This window comes from Canis lupus, chromosome 10, assembly GCF_011100685.1.
Source record: "Canis lupus familiaris isolate Mischka breed German Shepherd chromosome 10, alternate assembly UU_Cfam_GSD_1.0, whole genome shotgun sequence".
NCBI classification, from domain to species: domain Eukaryota; kingdom Metazoa; phylum Chordata; class Mammalia; order Carnivora; family Canidae; genus Canis; species Canis lupus.
In genome coordinates this window covers 7,721,664-7,740,453 of record NC_049231.1, presented here as the reverse complement: position 1 = coordinate 7,740,453, position 18,790 = coordinate 7,721,664, and the positions used below count along the sequence as shown (strand labels likewise).

The window sequence follows — 18,790 nt, the reverse complement described above, 5'->3', positions numbered from 1 at the left end:
AATGTTTGGAGTCCCCAAGACCCAGACCAATCAAAATCAGTCAAAGGTGAAGGAGTCACCTTTTTGAGCTAAGTGGCTTACTCAGTAATCTTACATAACTGAGTTTCAACTTCCCCAGAAGTGTTAATCCAGCACAGAAGTTGGTTTTGGCCATAGCTCAGACACCTCGGTGTTCAGCCAAAATATAATCAGGGGCTATTCTATTAACAAGAACAATTTTGGCCAGAGAGTCTAAGGATCTTTATTGGACAGCTTTGTCTTAGCTATGGATTCTGCAATATTTTTGAGTTAAGGAGAAGTTTCTAATCATATTCTAATTTATATTTTCTGAGAATAAGACAAGTATGCCCCTGCCAAAGGAGGTGAATCCTGAGTCATGAATGTCTCCTGGTAATTTCTTTCTAACTTGATGTATAAACCCAAGGGAGTCAACAAATGAGGTATTCATTCATTATGAAAAGTTAGGGGCACAGATAACCTAAAACATTGCCCAGCAATGTGCCAGCTGTCTAGGCATCCATAGGCCTAAGGAGAGTGATAATCACAGAAAAAGACAAACCCTGTCTGGGTTAAAGTGGTTGTATTGATGGATTCATTTACAGTTTGTGACATTTACCCAATCAAGCCAGGGGTCAGTTAGGTTTTCAGCACAGATGGGAAGAAAATCTCCTAGCTTGAAATAGAGTCGTTCTAAATGCCTTGCAACGATGTGTGCTGTTCGTGAGATCTTTGCGTGAAAAGGAACAGGTATGACCTACGTGATCATGAGAACGTGGTGGTGCAGGTGTACTAAGATTTACATAGATACTTGTTTCTGATTGCGCACATAATAGTTATAAATGGAGAAAGGTAAAAAGGCACAGGATAGTCTAACCATAAGATTTGAACTTGGTCAAAGCTTTTTAAAGGGGGCGAGGGGATGGGTAGTAACATTGGGAAGAGAAGAGAAATTGGTCACAGGGAGACCATGGGATCTCTAGCCTCATGGATAGATTAGAATTTTTGATGATAAATCCAGCGGTCTGAAAGGTTATCTTCCTTAGGACTGGCCTGGGAGATAACAGATCAAAGGCATTATCTTTCCAGGCCAAGACCAGAGTAAAGAAAAGAAGAAGGAAAAAAATTTTTCTTTTCTTTTCTTTTCTTTTTTTTTTTTTGAGAGACACAGAGAGGCAGAGACAGGGGAAGCAGGCTCCATGCACAAAGTCTGATAGGGACTTGATCCCAGGATTCTGGGATCATGCCCTGAGCTGAAGGCAGACAGTCAACCAGTGAGCCACCCAGAAGTCCCAAGAAAAAATTTTTCATGTTCAGTTAAAGTATGAAGTCTTGATCCAGAGGGAAGCAGTGTACTTTGATGTCACCTGCTTCTGTGCTTCTGCAGTTTGATTTGGAAGTCCCTTTTCAGCTAATTGCTACAGGTAAATGGAATCCTTATAAACACCTTTGGTAGCTGAGCATAGAAAGAGATGGTCTGCATATTGTAAAAGGATTGATCTCCCTGGGAACTGGAGGATAATGAAATCTTGATGGAGTACATGGGGATGATAAGGGACCTTGATGAATTCTTGAGGCATGCCTGTCCAGGTGTATTATTGATTGTTTCAAGTAAAAGCAAATTGATACTGGCTGTTTCCAGAGATGCTGAAAAGGCCAAACCGGTCTTCCAACAGTGAACCATTTGAGTCTGGAAGAACTTGTGACAAAAGGGTGTTTGCATTTGGAAGAACTGGGAAATAGGGAATAACTCAGTATGACTCTGAAGTCCCAGACAAATTGCCATCCCCTCCCCATCATGTATCCAGACTGGCAAAATCTGCATGTTGCAGGGGCTGGAACGGGGGATGAGCGACCCTGGGGCAAGGTGTGCATGCCTTAATGGATATTGGGGCAATACAGGAGTAAGTTTAATCCTATCTGTCTGAATTTCTATAGGGTCTGCATTTGTTATTCTCCCAATGTCAGAATTTGAAGTGGCCCACAGATTTTTCAGGCATCTCAGTTAAAGTAAGAGATTTCGGGGATCCCTGGGTGGCTCAGCGGTTTGGCGCCTGCCTTTGGCCCAGGACGCAATCCTGGAGTCCCGGGATCGAGTCCCACGTCGGGCTCCCGGTATGGAGCCTGCTTCTCCCTCCTCCTGTGTCTCTGCGCCTCTCTGTCTCTCTATGTCTATCATAAATAAGTCTTTAAAAAAAAATAGATTTCTGTTGGAACAATTCTTCATCTGTAACAAAGACAGATTATAAGGAACATCAGATCAGGTTCAGGTTGGTCAGGAGATTCTAAAGTGAGGTCACATTAGCAGCAAAATTTTTTAGCCCTTTTAATTTAGACAGATCTCTATAAATTGGGGCTGTAATGCAGAGTGAAAAAGGAGGCTTTTTAGTAAAAAGTCCCAAAATCATTTATACTGATCAAGATAGAAATTCTGTCTTTATTAGATACCTCTAGTAATAAACCTTTTCACTCTTAAGGGATTTGTTGCTATGAGAGCGGGGTTTGTTGTTTTGTGTTTTTTTAAGATTTTATTTATTTTCAAGAGCACATATGCAAGCAGGGTAGGGGTGCAGAAGGAGAGAGAATTCGAAGCAGACTCCACATTGAGTGCAGAGCCTGATGTGGGGCTCGATCCCACAACCCTGAGATCATGACCTGAGCCAAAATCAAGACTTGGTCATGCTTAACCTACCGAGCCATCTGGTACCCCAAGAGTGGGATTTAAAATATAAAGTATAGCCCTGATATCTATCAAAATTGAGCAAAGTACTTGATTAGTTTTATTTTCCCCTTGGGTGCTTAAGGGTATTACTGATAGCAGTTTACTGGAGGGTCCCTTGGAGCCCTGTCAGTTTTGGGAATGACCCATATAGGAGCTCTTTCTTGAGGACATTGAAGATCTGTGTAGGGCCTTTGAGGACAGTTTCTGTAAAGTGCCCCAGTTGATTACAAATGAGATATTTGGCTCTGGACCAGCCATTTGATGATGGATTTTTCTAGAAGGGTATGATGTGGGAGACCCAGTAAGGCCCTTAGATTGGCAGACCTTTGTTTATGATCTTGGTCCAAATCTTTTCAAAGTGTTTGGCTGAGGTCACAAGTTCAATCAGGCCGGTGGCCTCTCATCCTGTTTTCTTTTTTATTAATCCATTCATTTTAGGAAATAATCCATTTACAAACAGGGCAGCTTGAGCAGGTTGTATGGAATCAGGAGTACATAGGAAGAACACCTCCAAACAGGCTTCAGATTCTGCTGCAGATTCATCTTTTATTTTCATGTTTGAATAACAGACCAATGAGTGTAGCAGGGAAGACTGTAGGAATGGCTGTTAAAATACCAGTTTGTATGTTTCCAGGTTTTTGTGGTCCATAAGAGGACTGTGTTGGTGATTGAGGATCTTGAATATCATCCTTAGGATTATGCCATTCTGCTTCCCAAATACATTTTTGGCCTTCATGAGGTTCTACCAACATGTGTACAAGCTGATAAATCTCTAGCAGCCTGGGGTCACAGACCCTCATAATGATTCTAAACCCCTCAGAAAACTTGGATTTTCTTCCTGAGGTTTAGGAAGTTCTTTTAGCTATGGCCCTTAACTCAGTCTTTGACCAAGAAGTGAAAGAGACCTGAGAAGGATCACTTGCAACCTCAGGTGGTTGTGTTTTGTTTTAATTTTATTTATGCATTTGAGAGAGAGTGCATGCACATACGTGAGTGGGGTGAGGGGCAGAAGCAGACTCCCCACTGAGCAGGGAGCCCAACTCAGGATTCGATCCTGAGACTCCAGGATCATGAACTGAGCCAGAGGCAGACCCAACTGACTGAGCCATCCAGGCGCGCTCAGGTGGTTTTATTTGTTTTTGTTTTTGTTTTTGTTTTTTTAAGGTGGTGGTTTTATTTGTAAAGGTAGCTGGTTAATAGTCTCCTTGGAGTGGAAAGGCATTTTTGACAGAACTAGTAAACACAGGAGTACTCACGTTAAGAAGGATAGAGAGGAGCATAGGAGTCAGTCCTATCATCTTTTATTTTAGATACCTCTCTGTCTTTCATGTTTCCTTGTCTTCTGAAATGAATCTTTTAGTGAGGCTATTTTGGAATCTTGAAACCTTTTGGAAGCCTCTTTATACCGATTAAAATAGGTCTCCCATTCTTTTCATTTAATTCAGGAACCCTTACTTTCAAGTACAATTTTTTTAAATTGAAATATAGCTGATGTACAATATTACATTGGTCTCAGGTGTACAGCATAGTGTTCAACAGTTACATAGGAAACAAAGAGATCACCACAGTTCATCTAGCTACCTTCCATCACCATACAAAGTTACTACATTAATAACTGTATTCCCTATGTTGCACACTGCATCCCTGTCTTATTTATATAATAACTGGTAGTTTGTATCTTTTTATCCCTTTCCCTATTTTATCCACCCCCTCACCATCCTCCTTCTAACAACCACCAGATTGTTCTCTGTCTCTAGGAGTCTGTTTCTGTTCATTCAGATTTTTTTAGATTGTGCATAGAAGTGAAATCGTATGGTATTTGTCCTTCGCTGACTTCCTTCACTTCTAATTTGAATGCCTTTTATTTCTTTTGCTGGTCTGATGCGACTAGGACTTCCAATCCTATGAATTAAAGTGGCAAAAGTAGGCATCCTAGTCTTGTTCCTGATCTTAGGAGAGAAGCTTTCCACTTATTACCATTGACTATGACATTAGCTGTGGTTTTGTCATACGTGGCCTTCATTATGTTGAAATGTTTCCTGTATACCCACGTTGTTGAGTTTATTATAAATGGATGTTGAATTTCATCAAATGCTTTTTCTGCATCTGCTGAAATGATCATCTGACCTGATCGTGACCTTAGCCAAAGGCAGACACTTAACCAACTGAGACACTCAGCACCCCTGATTCTTATCTTTCTTTTTAGTAATGTGGTATATCATGTTGATTGATTTGCGGGCCTTAAACCATACTTGCTTCCATGGATACTTGACCATGGTGTATGATTTTTTTTTTTTTTTAATGTATTGCTTAGTTCAGTTTACGGATATTTTGTTGAGAATTTTTGCCTCTATGTTCATTAAGGATACTGGCCTATAATCTGTGTGTGTGCATGCGTGTGCATGCATGTGCATAGGTATGGGAGGGGGGTGGTCTTGGTTTTTGGTATCCAGGTAATGCCAGCCTTGTAGAATGAAAAATTTAGAAGCATTCCTTCCTCTTTGAGTTTTGGAAAACTTTGAGAAGGATATGTATTAATTCTTCTTTAAATGTTTGGTAGAATTCATCTGTGAAGCCATCTGGTCTTGATGGGATTTTGATTACTAACTCAGTTTCATTACTAGTAATTGGTCTGTTTAGATTTCCTACTTCTTGAATCATTCTTGGAAAATTTTATGTTCCTAGGAATTTACCCATTTCTTCTAGATTGTCCCTTTTAGTGTAACTTCTCTTTCACTTCTGATTATATTTATTTAGATCCTCTGTATTTTTTTCTTGATGATTCTTACTAAACATTTATAAATTTTCTTTATTTCTTCAAAGAACCAGATTTTAGTTTCACTGATCTTGCCATTGTTTTTTAGTCTCAATGTCATTTATTTATGCTCTGATCTTTGATTATTTCCTTTACTAACTTTGGGCTTTGTTCTTTTTTTTAAATTTCTTTAGATGTAAGGTTAGATTGTTTGAGATCTTGGTTTCTTGAGATGGGCCTGTATCACTATAAACTCCCCCCCCCCCCAAGCATTTTATTTATTTGAGAGTAAGTGTGTGTGCGCGCGCGTGCACAGAGTTGGGGAGGGAGAAGCAGACTCCCTGCTGAGCAGGGAGCTTGATGTGGGTGGGGCTCAGTCCCAGGATCCTGGGATCATGACCTGAGCCAAAGGCAGATGCTTAACTGACCAAGCCACCCAGACACCCCTAAACTTCCCTCTTAAAATTGTTTTTGCTGTGTCTCCTACATTTTGAACTGTTTTACTTCCATTTCCATTTGTCTCAAAGTACTTTTTCTTCCTCTTATTTCTTTGTTGACCCATTGGTTATTTAATATCATGTTGCTTAGCCTGCATGTGTTTCTTCCAGTTTTCATCTTACTTTTGTTGTTGTAGTTGAACCTATTATTAACCTACAATAATTTATTACTTTTAGGTGCATATCCTAGCGACCTGACATATATGTACATACACTGTGAAATGGTCACCATGGCAAGTGTAGTTACTGTCAGCATTTGTGACAGTACTGATTACGTATATTCCATTTGCTGTGCTTTTCATCCACATGACTTAATTATTTTATACTGAAGTTTATCTCTTAATTTCCTTCATCAACTACACTTATTCCCCTACCCATTCCCCTCTGGCAGCCACCAGTTCTCTGTCTCTATGACTCCGATTCTGTATTTATGTTTGTTTCTTCAATTCCACATGTAAGTGAAAGCATACAGTATGTCTTTCTCTGACTTATATCACTTAGTATAATACCCCCTAGATCCATCTATGCTGTCAAAAATGGCAAGATCTTATTCCTTTTTTATGGCTGGGTAGTACTCCATTGTATATATACACATTTTCTTTGTCCATTCATCTATCAATGGACACTTAAGTTGCTTCCATGTCTTGGCTGTTGTAAATAATGCTGCAGAGAATAGGGGTGCATATATCTTTTCAATTAATGTTTTAAAGTTCTTCGGGTAAGTACCTAGAAGTGGGACTGCTGGAGAGTATGGTAGTTCTGTTTTTAATCTTTGGGGAACCTCCATACTGTTTCCCATAGTGACTACACTTCTTGTAGTTGATTTCTAGTTTCATACCATTGTGGTCAGGAAAGATGCTTGATACAATTTCAGTCTTCATAAAATTCATTGAAACTTGTTTTGTGGTATAACATGTGATCTATACCAGAGAATGTTCTATGTGCACTTGAAAGAATGTGTATCCTGCTGTTTTAGGGCTAGAATGCTGTGTACATATCCATCTAGCCTAAGGTGTCACCTAAGATCAGTTTATTGATGGATGATGTATCCATTTGATGTAAATGGAGGTGTTAAAAGTCCCCTACTATTATTGTATCATTGTCCATTTATATCTTTGTTAATATTGGCTTTATGTAGTTAGGTGCCCTTATGCTGGCTGCGTAAATATTATATGATCCTGTTGGACCGATTCCTTCCTTATTATGTAGTGCCCTTCTTTGTCTTGTTCTAGCCTTTAATTTTAAAGTCTTCCCCTGTAAGTATTGCTACCTCAGCTTTGTTTTAGTTGTCATTTTTGTGGAATATCTTTTTTTCCATCCTTTTGCTTTCAGCCTATGTGTTGTTTAGATTTGAAAGAAGTCTCTTGTAGGCCACATATATATGGTCTTGTTTTTATCCATTCAGCCACCCTGACCTAGGTGTGTTTTTTGATTGGAGCATTCAGTCCATTTGCATTTAAAGTACTTATTAATAGATATGTACTTATGTCATCATCTGTTTTCTGGTAGTTTTTGTAATTGTGTTCTTTCTTGCCCTTGTAATTTGGTGACATTCTTTAGTGTTTGTTCCTTTATTTTTTGTGTATCTGTTACAGGTATTTGGTTTGTGGTTACTATGAGGTTCATGTAGAACATCCCATGTATATGGCAGTCTATTGTAAGTTGATAGTTATGTAAGTTCAACTACATTTTAAAAGCACTACATTTGTAAAACCCCCTCCCCGGGTTTTATATTCTTGATGTTATATTTTATATCTTTTTGTATCTCTTGACTAATTATTGTAGATCTAGATTATTTTACTACTTCTGTTTTTAACCTTTAGGTAGGTAGGTGGTTGAGTCACTATCTTTACTCAGCAGTGAGATTTTGACACTCTTAACATACTAGCAGTGACCAAGAGTGATTTACTGGGGACTGGCCAAGAGAAGGCTGTGCACACCACCAGCAGGTCCCAGTATGGACTAAACCAGCAAACTCCAGCAAATGGGGACTGAGGACTAGAAAGAGATTCCATATAACTGTGGAACTGCAGATAACCAAGGGCTGGGAAATTGAGTCCTGAATGGAACATTCTGCTAGCCCAAGGTGACCAGCTAAGCCCTAGACAGGAAAGCCAATTAGATGAGGATAGCAACCCACAGCCCTCAGAAATGGTGAAAGAACCGTGAACTCAAAAATTAGGTTTGTGAGGGAGCACCTGGTTGGCTCAGTTGGTTGAGCATCTGGTTCTCGGATCTCAGCTCAGGTCTTGATCTTAGGGTTGTGAGTCAAAGGCCTATGTTGGGCTCCACCCTGGGGATGGTGCCTATTAAAAAAAAAAAACCAAAAACAAAAAACGGGTTTGCAAGTATCATGCCAGTGGTTCTCACTGTCCCAGAATGCTGTCAGAAGTTTGGTTGAGCTCCTGGCACTGCCACGCAATCTGTTAAAAATTTATTCAGTGATGAATCAGGCAGCAGCTCCTCTACAATAGAAGGTAGCCTCTGCAGAGCTGTAGAAGAGGGAAAGTTTTTAAGGTAGAAAGGGGGTGCATAATGGAAATTATTAGCAAAGAATGCATTGTTTTGGGTAAGGTCACTCTCCTGAGGGGAACGGAAAGGCGTATGGGGCAGATTACCTCACTTGTGTTAACCAGGCGATTTCAAGTTAACTGGCAAAAGTTACATTCCTGGAGGATTAAAACTGCAACTAGGTTAGGTATTAAGTCCTGGTTTGTTGGTGCGGGTTTAGCACAAGTGACTCCATTTTGGGCTTGCTGTCCCCTTTTTAAAACCACAAATCAGACTTTGATTAGTAAGAGTATAGACCATTTTAAGAGTACATTCTGACCTGATCTCCCTATATTCATCTCTCTACTCCGTCTCTAGATTCTGCTACTAGGATGACCTTTCTAAAGCAGTCTTGAGTGTGTTCCTTCCCCGCTTAAAAGCCTCCCATTGCTTTCCACCATCTGCTCTTCTTTACAGAACAAGTAGCCACAGCAGCCTCCTGTCAGCACCTTTTTCTGTATGGTTACCACGTCTTTCTATTCCTTGTCTGACAGCTGGATTTCAGGAAACTTTCTACCAAGTGTTCTGCTTCCTTCCAGTGTTAGTATTGTCCTTTTATTTTTTTTAATTTTTATTTATTTATGATAGTCACACAGAGAGAGAGGCAGAGACACAGGCAGAGACACAGGCAGAGGGAGAAGCAGGCTCCATGCACTTGGAGCCTGACGTGGGATTCGATCCCGGGTCTCCAGGATCGCACCCTGGGCCAAAGGCAGGCGCTAAACCGCTGCGCCACCCAGGGATCCCAGTATTGTCCTTTTGATACAAAACTTCCTTTATTTCTTTAGCCATTTATGTACCTGTCCTGAACTTTCCCATCTCAAATGCTTTTGCTTCTTTCCTTTCACTCCACTAATGTGCAGTGAAGAATAAATGAGTTCATGTGTGTACAGTATCTTTATTCTAACCAGAAGAACTTTGAACCAGCCATGTTTATTTAATTTTTGTCCTTGAATTAGGCTGTGAATTTCTTCATCAGAGTTTAGAAGAATTTTTTTTTTAAGATTTTATTTTAGAGGGGAAATGCCCGGGAGTGGAGACAAAGATAGGGAGAAAAACCCAAGCAGACTCCACCCTGAGTGCCAAACCCAATGCAGGGCTCGATCCCACAACCCCAAGATCAGACCTGAGCTGAAACCAAGAGTCGGGCACTCAACCAACCACACCATCAAGGCACCCTTGGAAGAATTCCCAGACTTTATGGCTTCATTGCCAACCTGCTTCACAGAAAGTCTTGGGAAGTAACTATTAAATGCTCAAACCATTGGACTGTCACTCGTAAGGCTCTGCACATTACGAAACGTGATACTCAGAAGCCTTTGCATCAAGTTCTGCCGTTCTCTTTAGCTACTTAACAGTCCAGTGAGTTTGGACTCCCACATCCCCTTTAGCAGTAAGAATATATAACTTTGTGATCCTTATCACAGTCTGTATGCCTCACAGAAACCACTACTGCTCTTCCTTCCAGAAAGGTGCCAGAAATCTGACTTGGCGATCAGATGTCTTGGTGGAATATCAAGGAGAAGGCCGTGATGTCACCGACCCAACCTGTCCTTCCCTGAGTCCTGGAGTATCTGTAAGTAATGGCTTGAGTTGGCTTAGACAGCTTCCTTAGCAATAGCACAGCAAAGCATTGGTTTAGAGGGGTCAAGAATTAAAACCCTTAATCTGAGTCTCAATCCTTTCACTTGGTCAGTTGACTGTAGAGATTTGTAGACAAACAAGGCAAATTTAATAATCCTGAAAATGTTTCTGACCTATTGTCAGAATGTCCACCTTGACTTCTTCAGTTTCTGTAACAAGTTACGTGTATCTACCCATGTTATTTATTCCCCGTGTTTTTCTACCCTTCCCAAAAGCAGTACCATTGTTTTTAAGGGAGGTTATCAGTGGCATGGAGTTAGAGATGCAGGGTTGCCACAGTTATATCCAAGTGCCATCATACGTGTCTTGCTTGGGGGCAGCGAGGCTGGCCCCAGAGGTGGTAAGGGCAACGTTGGCCTCACTTTGGATAATGGGAAATAGGAAAGTCTGGGAAGCCTAATACCAAAGTGTAAGGAATAGCAAAGAACCAACCAAAAGTTGGTAAGGAAGACATGAAGAATTTACCTGCAGCTGATTCCACAAAGCTCACTTGAGCCTTTTTCTCCAGCCCGTTAATATACCTTAGACATGACTGAATAGGAGATTGCTTTGGTCTCCATCCATTTTCCAGTTGCTTGCTACAACAGATTCTAGTCAGGAGATCAGCAGACGGTCTATACAAACCACCACAAACATGGTCCTTAATCAAGTTAGCCACAAGTAAGGAACAAAGCCCACATCTATTTGTAATTGACTTCTCTGTGGAAGGTTTCCTCATTTCTGTCCAGTGGTAGGTCTGGCTTGAGCCAACTTGATTACCCCTGAAGGCAAGTGGTATTTGTTACTATAGAAGAATTTTCTTGACTTAACTTTTTAAATATCCCTACAGCAATGTTTCCCAGACTGTGTCTGTGAAGATGCTTACAATAACACCTACGCCTGCGTGAGGACCATGTCAGCACGGTGGAATTTACAGTATTGTGAGTTTGATGACCAGGAGGTAAGAAGGCCCTCTGCCTCCCCTGCCCCTGCGTGTCCTAGTGCCAGTGCCTTATTAGCTGGACTTGGCAGCAGAAGAGCAATTCCAGGGATGTTCCCTAGGGAAGATAGGTTTCTTATCTGTACTTCCACTCAGGCTTCCTTCAGTTAAGAAAATAGAGGGGCGCCTGGATGGCTCGTCGGTTAAGCATCCGACTTTTGGTTTCGGCCCAGGTTGTGATCTCAGTGTCCTGCGATTGGGCCCTGCACTCGGCACAGTCGGCTTGGGACTCCCTTCCTCCCTCCCTCCCCCCCCCCCCCCCCCCCCCCCCCACTGCACACACACCCACGCCCTCTCTGTCTCTCAAATCTTAAGGAAAGGAAGAAAAGGAAAGAAAGAAACAGAATTCCACAAAGCCATACTACACCCCTCTAACTGTGCCCTTTCTGGATGAGATTTTCCTCACCCCCACTACCACCCAAACATGCTTTAAACGCACCATCCACTTTTGAGATTGCTACAGGTCTGGTCTGTTTGCTTCCCTAATAGTTTGGGATCAGAGTAAGACACTTCTACTCTATGAAGGTGAAAGGAGTTGGGACATTTGCTAGAAGGCTTACTGGCAACCAGCTTGTTCAGAACCTTATGTCTCCACAGCATCGCAGTCCAGAGCTGCTCAAATAGATAAGCAGGGGGCATCAAAACCAAGACCAGGAGGCCCCATCCATGTAAGAAGGTGGCTTTTAGCTACCAGAGATCAGTATGGATTGTCTGAGGATCTCATGCACTGCAGTCCCTTGTGGTTTCTACTGTTCCTCAGCATGTGCTCATCTGGCAACCCACGTCTTGCCATATGGAGCCGATGCTCATTGTGTTTCTCAGAAATGGACTCACTTGCCACTCGTTTGTGGCTCATGAGCACTTTGGACAGCAGGCAGAAGAGCATCGTTCGGAATCAATTCTTGTTCCTCCTTCTCCCGTGACATTTACCTGTCATCTTCCTAGCCTATCACTTAACTCCAGTTTGGAGAACAAAGTACAGGGGAGGGGGAGAGAATGGTGATACATTCGATATATCTAATGTCAGAAACAATGGGATTGTGTCCTTTCCCAATTGGTGTGGGACATCCAAAACTGCTTTTTAAGACAGGAAACTTCAGCATCTGTACAACACAGGTCAGAGAACTTTCCATATCTAACTTAACAATTCTAAGGCATCAATAAACCTTCAAATGTCAACTCACTTCTGAAACAGTATTACCACCGAGTCTACTTTCTGTGACCTTGCTATTTGAGGGTCCTGCATTCTGTTCTTGCTCTTATAAGGTAGTTTGTCCTCCTGCCCCATTTAGACATAATCCACACAAGGAGTATTTCAAATATAATGCTTGCCCTTTTCTTTCCTCCATCTTTTCATTCTTATAGGTGTTTGTAGAAGTCTATAACCTGACTGCAGACCCAGACCAAATCACAAACATTGCTAAAAGTATCGACCCAGAGCTTTTAGGAAAAATGAACTACCGGCTGATGATGTTACAGTCCTGTTCTGGACCAACCTGCCGCACTCCAGGGGTGTTTGACCCTGGGTAAGTTTCCATCTTCTTCGATGGCTTTGCCAAGTTGTCTGTAGCAGTCATGTCATTCTTGAATACATGAAGGGAGCCTGATGGCCCTTCTTGCCTTCAGCTAAGCTGTGTTTCTCATTGTTCTGCTTTATAGTAGGAATGCTGTGTCTTAGTGCGTTACCTCTTGTGCTGGGAAGATTTTTGCTCTTCAGTGCCAGTCGCTGCTTTAGCTGCAGGCCTAGCCCTATTCCCTGCCATGTGGGACTCTTCTTCCTCCTCTTCGTCGTGTGATTCTTGTCATGGTACCAACTTGATTGCACTGGTGACCGTGGGGTTTCTTTAAGCCAACCAAGTGCTACCCTGTTCCATAGCACTTCCGAGAGGGGGTATGCCTTCATTTCATTTCGGAGAAAACCCAATTAGACTGAATGCTTGCCAGTAAACTTAATATGCTAAACACACAAAATGAATTAGAAGCTCTAGACTCTGAAATGTTGAAATACGTAAGACCACTGTAGTATATGAAGGCAGAAAAGATTTTTATCACCTACTAGGCCAGCTCTGTTCCTCCCACTCACTCCTGAAATAGGAACTTTTCACCAGTGACATTGGGTCACAGGACACCATACATTTGAGCTGCCTGTGGCATGAAACTTGTCAATTTGTGCTTGAAGATTATGAAACCTCATTATTTCAGTTCTTCTATCAATTATAGGAAAGAGGGGGAAATTCGTGTCCTAAGCTGATGGAAAGTAGTAACTCAATTACTTAGCTGTCTTAGTGTGAAATATCCTCAGTACACATTAGAGAGTAATGTTTGTGACTGAGCAGAAAAACTGTGTATAGACTGTTAAGTGTAGGGGCACCAGGATGGCTCAGCCAGTTAAGCGTCCCACTCTTGGTTTCAGCTCAAGTCGTGATCTCAGGGTCATGTTTTAAGCCCCAAGTGGGGCTATGTGCTCAGCTCAGGGAGTCTGCTTGAGATTCTTTCCCCTTCTCCTCTCGCATGCTCACTCACTCTAAAATAAATCTTTAAAAACAACAACAACAAAAAAATCTTTTGCTTCTAAATGCTATAAATAGAGCCAAAGAGACATGGAGACCAGTAGACTACAATTAGGTAACAGTATAAAAAGACCACATTTTTAGACATTTTTTTTAGAAAATCATAATTTTCTATCACTTAAGGGTTTTTTAAATACAGATAACCCTGTTAATGCTATAATTGGTCAGGCATTCCAACTGCCCAGCTTGGAGCTTTCCTCCACATTAGTGAAATGCATCCTCTTATGCCAGTGTCAGTCTCTAAAATAGTTGACAAATGATGATTTTGCAGTTTGCAACAGTTACTTTGCTCAGAATGTTTTACCAAATAAAATTAGAGCTCTAGAGCAGTCTCCGGATGACTCTTGGAAGAGGGTCAGGTCTTCTACCTCTTGGTGTGGTGTTTGGCCACACGGTCCCTGCCCAAGCTGCTGCTAGAACACGCACCTACCTGCTCTGCGGCAGCTGGTTGGCCGGATGCAGCATCCCCCTTGGTTTTCTTGAGCATCAAGCCGCAAGTGTTAGGACTTAACCATAGAATTTCCATCCAGCCTTTAGAGCCCTTAGGCACATTTGTCCAAGGGTCACCCTGTCAGAAGAGATACAGCAAGACCTCGTGACTCTCAGGCAGGCTTCATTTGTGGTAACTATAATTGTCTTGCTCGTGTTCTAAGAAGCATATTACTGACACTGTAGGTGCTGGCTTCACTAATGTTAGCCTCAGCTATTTAAACCACCTGATTTCTTTTTAAGCTCCTTAGCAGTCATTTATTCTTTCCCACCAAACACTGAGGTCTGTAGGATCCTTTGAAAATGGGGGTCAGCAGGCTAGATCCTACAGGCCCAATCCAGTCACCACTCTTTGAAAACAGCCACAAACATTCGTTTACATACAGCAACGAAGTTGAATGTTGGGACAAAGAGTGTATGGCCTGCCCTTGGTCTAAAATAATGCTAAATAATTTATCCCACAGATTGCAGGTAAAAGTAAAATACGACGTTGTGTCTAGCCTACACGTGTAACATATCTTTGCAGCCAATCTACCTTCTTTAATTTTACCACCCAAGGAAAAGAATAAATGCTGATACCTGACACTTGGCCAACTTCTATGATGTGCCAGATAGTTTACGTGAATTGCATTGCCTTACTATTTTCTTGGTAGCCAGAGCTTAATGACTTCTGTGAGTTCATAATGAGCCAGCTGGAAACATGTCTGGATGTCTGGGGTGCACACCTGTGTTCTTACCTGTCATTCCGTCTGAACTGTGAAAGAAAGGGCTTTGAAGCTGCTGGTAGGGCTCCAGCAAGGGCTAGAAAAGAAAACACCTCAAATCTTGCCTCCTCCTGATGCCTTGAGATTAACCTTGCTTATTTTTCTTCTCTCTGCTTGCTACTGCATTGTTTTGTGCTCTCTTCCTTGGATGGAAACGCTCTCACTTATGCAGTACTTCTGTTTTGTACTGCGGCCTTTACCACTGGATTCCTCTCTGGTGATTTAATTGTTCCTTTATCTGCCTTCTGCCATCCTTTCCACTGAACATTCTGAGTGAAGTGCTCAATGTGACATCCTTTTTTTTCTCCTCCCACAGATACAGGTTTGACCCTCGTCTCATGTTCAGCAATCAGGGCAGTGTCAGGACTCGAAGGTTTTCAAAACACCCTCTGTAGCAACCTCTGCAGTTGGATCCCTGCACGCCTCTGTCTGATGAAGTGATTGTAGTAGGTATCTGTAGCTAGTCCTCAGGACCACGCCTGGAAAAGTTTCTGGACTGGCTCTAAGTCCTGTTGAAAAAGCAACCCAATCAGCTGACTTCCTTGTGCAATGTGTTAAACTGTGAACTCTGCCCTTGTGTCAGGAATGGCTGGCCCTGGTCCCTTCATTCAGCTAATAAGGAATGCTCCTGAGGTCTTTGTCCTCACCATACCCTTTCTGTCCTGGGGTTAGAGTTCTTGATTATTCCCCATGAGGTCAAAGTCTGAATTTGTAAATCCATTCAGATAAATGGCAATACGTAGGGCTGGGGGGCGGGGGGGATATTTTAGAGCTTGACCACTTCACTATCAAAAATACCAACATCACACAGCTTGAGTATCCATCAGAGCAAGAACAAGTACCACCATTTCCAGATTAGTAGAAATATATTGTTTATAATATCCATCACAATGTGATAAGGTCACAAATTCAAAACTTGCCTGTCAACCAAGCACTGGGTTTTTTTTGGTTGGTTTGTTTTTTGTTTTTTCATCCTGGGCTGGTGCTACACTGAAATAGAACAGTAAGGTTTTGGTAAAGGCTAATTCCAAGTAGTTATTTTTTGGTAAAGACTAATTCCAGGTAGTTTAAAAAAAAAAAAAAAGTGATCTTTTTATATCTCCTTCCTGGTGGCTGCTAACCACAAGAAGGAATGTCTTTTCTCTCGATAACTACCCCTCCGAGATCTGCAAAGCAAAGTGGCTTAGTATCTCAGCAGAGAAAAGAACTTCCAGGGGTGGTGAAGGTCGCATTTTCTGAGGGCCCTGGTAGACAGGGCTCTCGGGGTGACAGGTGGAAGGGCTGTAGTTGGGATATAGTTAAGTGCCTGTCTCGCAGGGAGCCTCGGTTTGTTTTGACTCTCTGCATTTTGTTGACATTCTGTTCATTTGGTATAGTTGGTGCAAAGTTCCAGCTGCTTTACACCCTCCTTTCTTTCTTCCCTTTCAGAGTTCTTTGTGAGTGGAGTCTTGCATATTTTGGGGCCTCACTCACTCTTCCCCTGTCAAAGCCAGATGTTGTTGACATTTCCTCACTGTTCAGAACACCTACAGTTGTAGGTTTCTGGGCTCCAAAACCAATCCCGTTTCTATTGTTTTCTTCACAAGAAAGCTAATCTGTGGTGGGACGGCAGGGCGAGGAGGAAGAGCTGTGGTTTATAACCTGTTCAACTCAGGCAATAGTGATTTTAGCTTTATTTAAGGTCTTAGGTTGAGCTTTAAGCACTTTGTAAGACTTGGCTGTAAGCAGCTTCTCTGTCAGAACTCCAGAGAGCCACGCTGGGTTAATAGCCATTGGGTTTGTTCCTTTACCTCACACAATCCCAGTTAACTGTGGTGGTATTTAGAGGTGAAATAGGCAAGTGAGATGAACACCTCTGCTGTGAATGTTTTAGGGAGAGAAATTCTAAATATTTTGTAACTGAAAGCCAACTACAATGTTAAATATGGGTATCAGCTTTATTCTACACTTTGATTCTTAACATTTCTCAGTCAACTTCTACCTTCATGAAAGTTGACCATAGTTATTCCTGAATAAAAAGAAATCAACTCTTACCAGGTCGTATATTGTGATGTCCTATTATTCAGTTTTATGATGCTGGTTCCTGAGAGCAGGATAAAGTCGTAAGAGTGACACAAGTCAGCTGCCCGTAGTGAGTAACCCTGCCACACTGCTCGTCCATCCAGCGGACTTCTGCGTGGGTGGTAGGGATGGGATGCCTGCTGTGTCTACCTCTCATGTACTTGGTACATCTCCTAACTTGGGAATGGCCTATAATTTGACTTTCTCTTAGACTGGCTTTATTCTGGATATGGGCCATAGCTTAAGAGACTGTAAAACACGCCGAACTTTTCCGAATGTATATGTACAAGGAACACACTGCAAGAGGCTCGGCTTGTTTCTCCCTTAGTTGTACAAACTTGGATTTTGATTACTTTCTCTTTTAAGAAGGCCTGGTCTGGACTGGTTGGTGCCCTTCAGAGTAGAAAACTATATAACCATTAGCAGTGATCCAAGGCCACAGAATGAACAGAGATTTTGCCTTATAAGATGTCCTATTAAAAGCTGTCCTTCAAATACCAAGCGGGGGGGAACCCCTTTTGAGCATCTTTGAATTTGACCAACCGTACTGTTCCAAAGTACATTTTAATTCACAATACCAAGGTTTTTGTACAAAATAGTAACCGTAGCCATGGAAGTTATACCTTGGTCTGTGAGAAACTTGTTTATTTCTGGTGTCTAAGGATTGGTGCTTTAACAAAAGACGATGGATTGCTCCAGGGTCCTCACTAAGAGAACACAAAGGGTATTTCAGCTGGTATCACTGAACGAGATGGGAATACTTGGGTTCTTTACTTTCACCACCACTTAGGTCCCACTGACTTCTGTGAATTCCTGTGTTTGTGTCATCTGTTCCTAGAAATTACTCTGCCCTGGCTTTGTGTCATCTCAGTCACCTGACTTAGAAAGTGCCCTTCAAAAAAGACCCTGTTCACTGCTGCACTTTTCAACAAATTAAAATTTATTTCTGTTCTAGTGGGAATGTGTCCTTTGTTTTAGTCCACAAGTAGTAATTTTGACAGGATGTTTTTTTTCTTTCTTGATGCTGGTTAATGTTTGCATTGGTCACCTAAGACTGGAGGATGGGCCATTTCCTCCTTGGGTGCTGTAATCTCTACCCGGAGCATTCTTCTGTACGTGGTCTCCTGCTGACCTGAATGCGTACCACAGAGAAAATATGCATTTACAGTTTTGCTGGGAAAAAAGGTCTTATCTTGGCAGACTTTTAAATCAGATAAGACTAAGCTGAACTTCCAAGATGCTTTCTTTTGATGTCCACTCATGTGATCCACTGCCCTACATGAAGACAGACTTATTCTTAAAGGAACGTCTCTGTCACAACCATTTACCTCTGCTCTTGGAACACAGAAAGTAGCTCTGGTCAATACGTAAAAGAATATGAGTGGTTGTGCTTGGTAAATGTTATTTACCAAAACAGGTCAAGATTTTGCCAATCCCTGACCTAGGAGGTTGTCACGTATCTTCCAAATTATGAAAACCAGGTAGAAAAAACATGTTAGAGGACACCTTTAAAGTTGCCAAATCTCTATCAAAAAATAATCTGAGGGGCACCTGGCTGATTCAGTTGGTAGAGCATGCGACTTGATCTCGGGGTCATGAGTTTGAGCCCCACTTTGGGTAGAGAGATTATCTAAAATCTTTTTGAAAAAAGAATGCTTAGCTAAATTCTAGAAAAGTAACCTGAGTATATTACAAGGTGAAGCCAACAAAAAACATTTATTTGTATAGACAAAGTAAGGTAAAGTACAGGCTCTGATGGATC

At 41.8% G+C, this 18,790-nt stretch overlaps 1 protein-coding gene across 1 annotated transcript in view; it reads left to right on the top strand.

The window, feature by feature from the left end:
• Positions 1–17,983, top strand: part of GNS (glucosamine (N-acetyl)-6-sulfatase) — a 52,210-nt gene extending 34,227 nt beyond the window's left edge. The window contains exons 11-14 of the mRNA XM_038549917.1: positions 9,990–10,097; positions 10,995–11,105; positions 12,510–12,670; positions 15,284–17,983. Of these exons, the coding sequence (XP_038405845.1) occupies positions 9,990–10,097; positions 10,995–11,105; positions 12,510–12,670; positions 15,284–15,362 (459 nt within the window). The 3' untranslated portion in view covers positions 15,363–17,983. The remainder of the gene's footprint in view (positions 1–9,989; positions 10,098–10,994; positions 11,106–12,509; positions 12,671–15,283) is intronic.
• Positions 17,984–18,790: the final 807 nt, after the last annotated feature.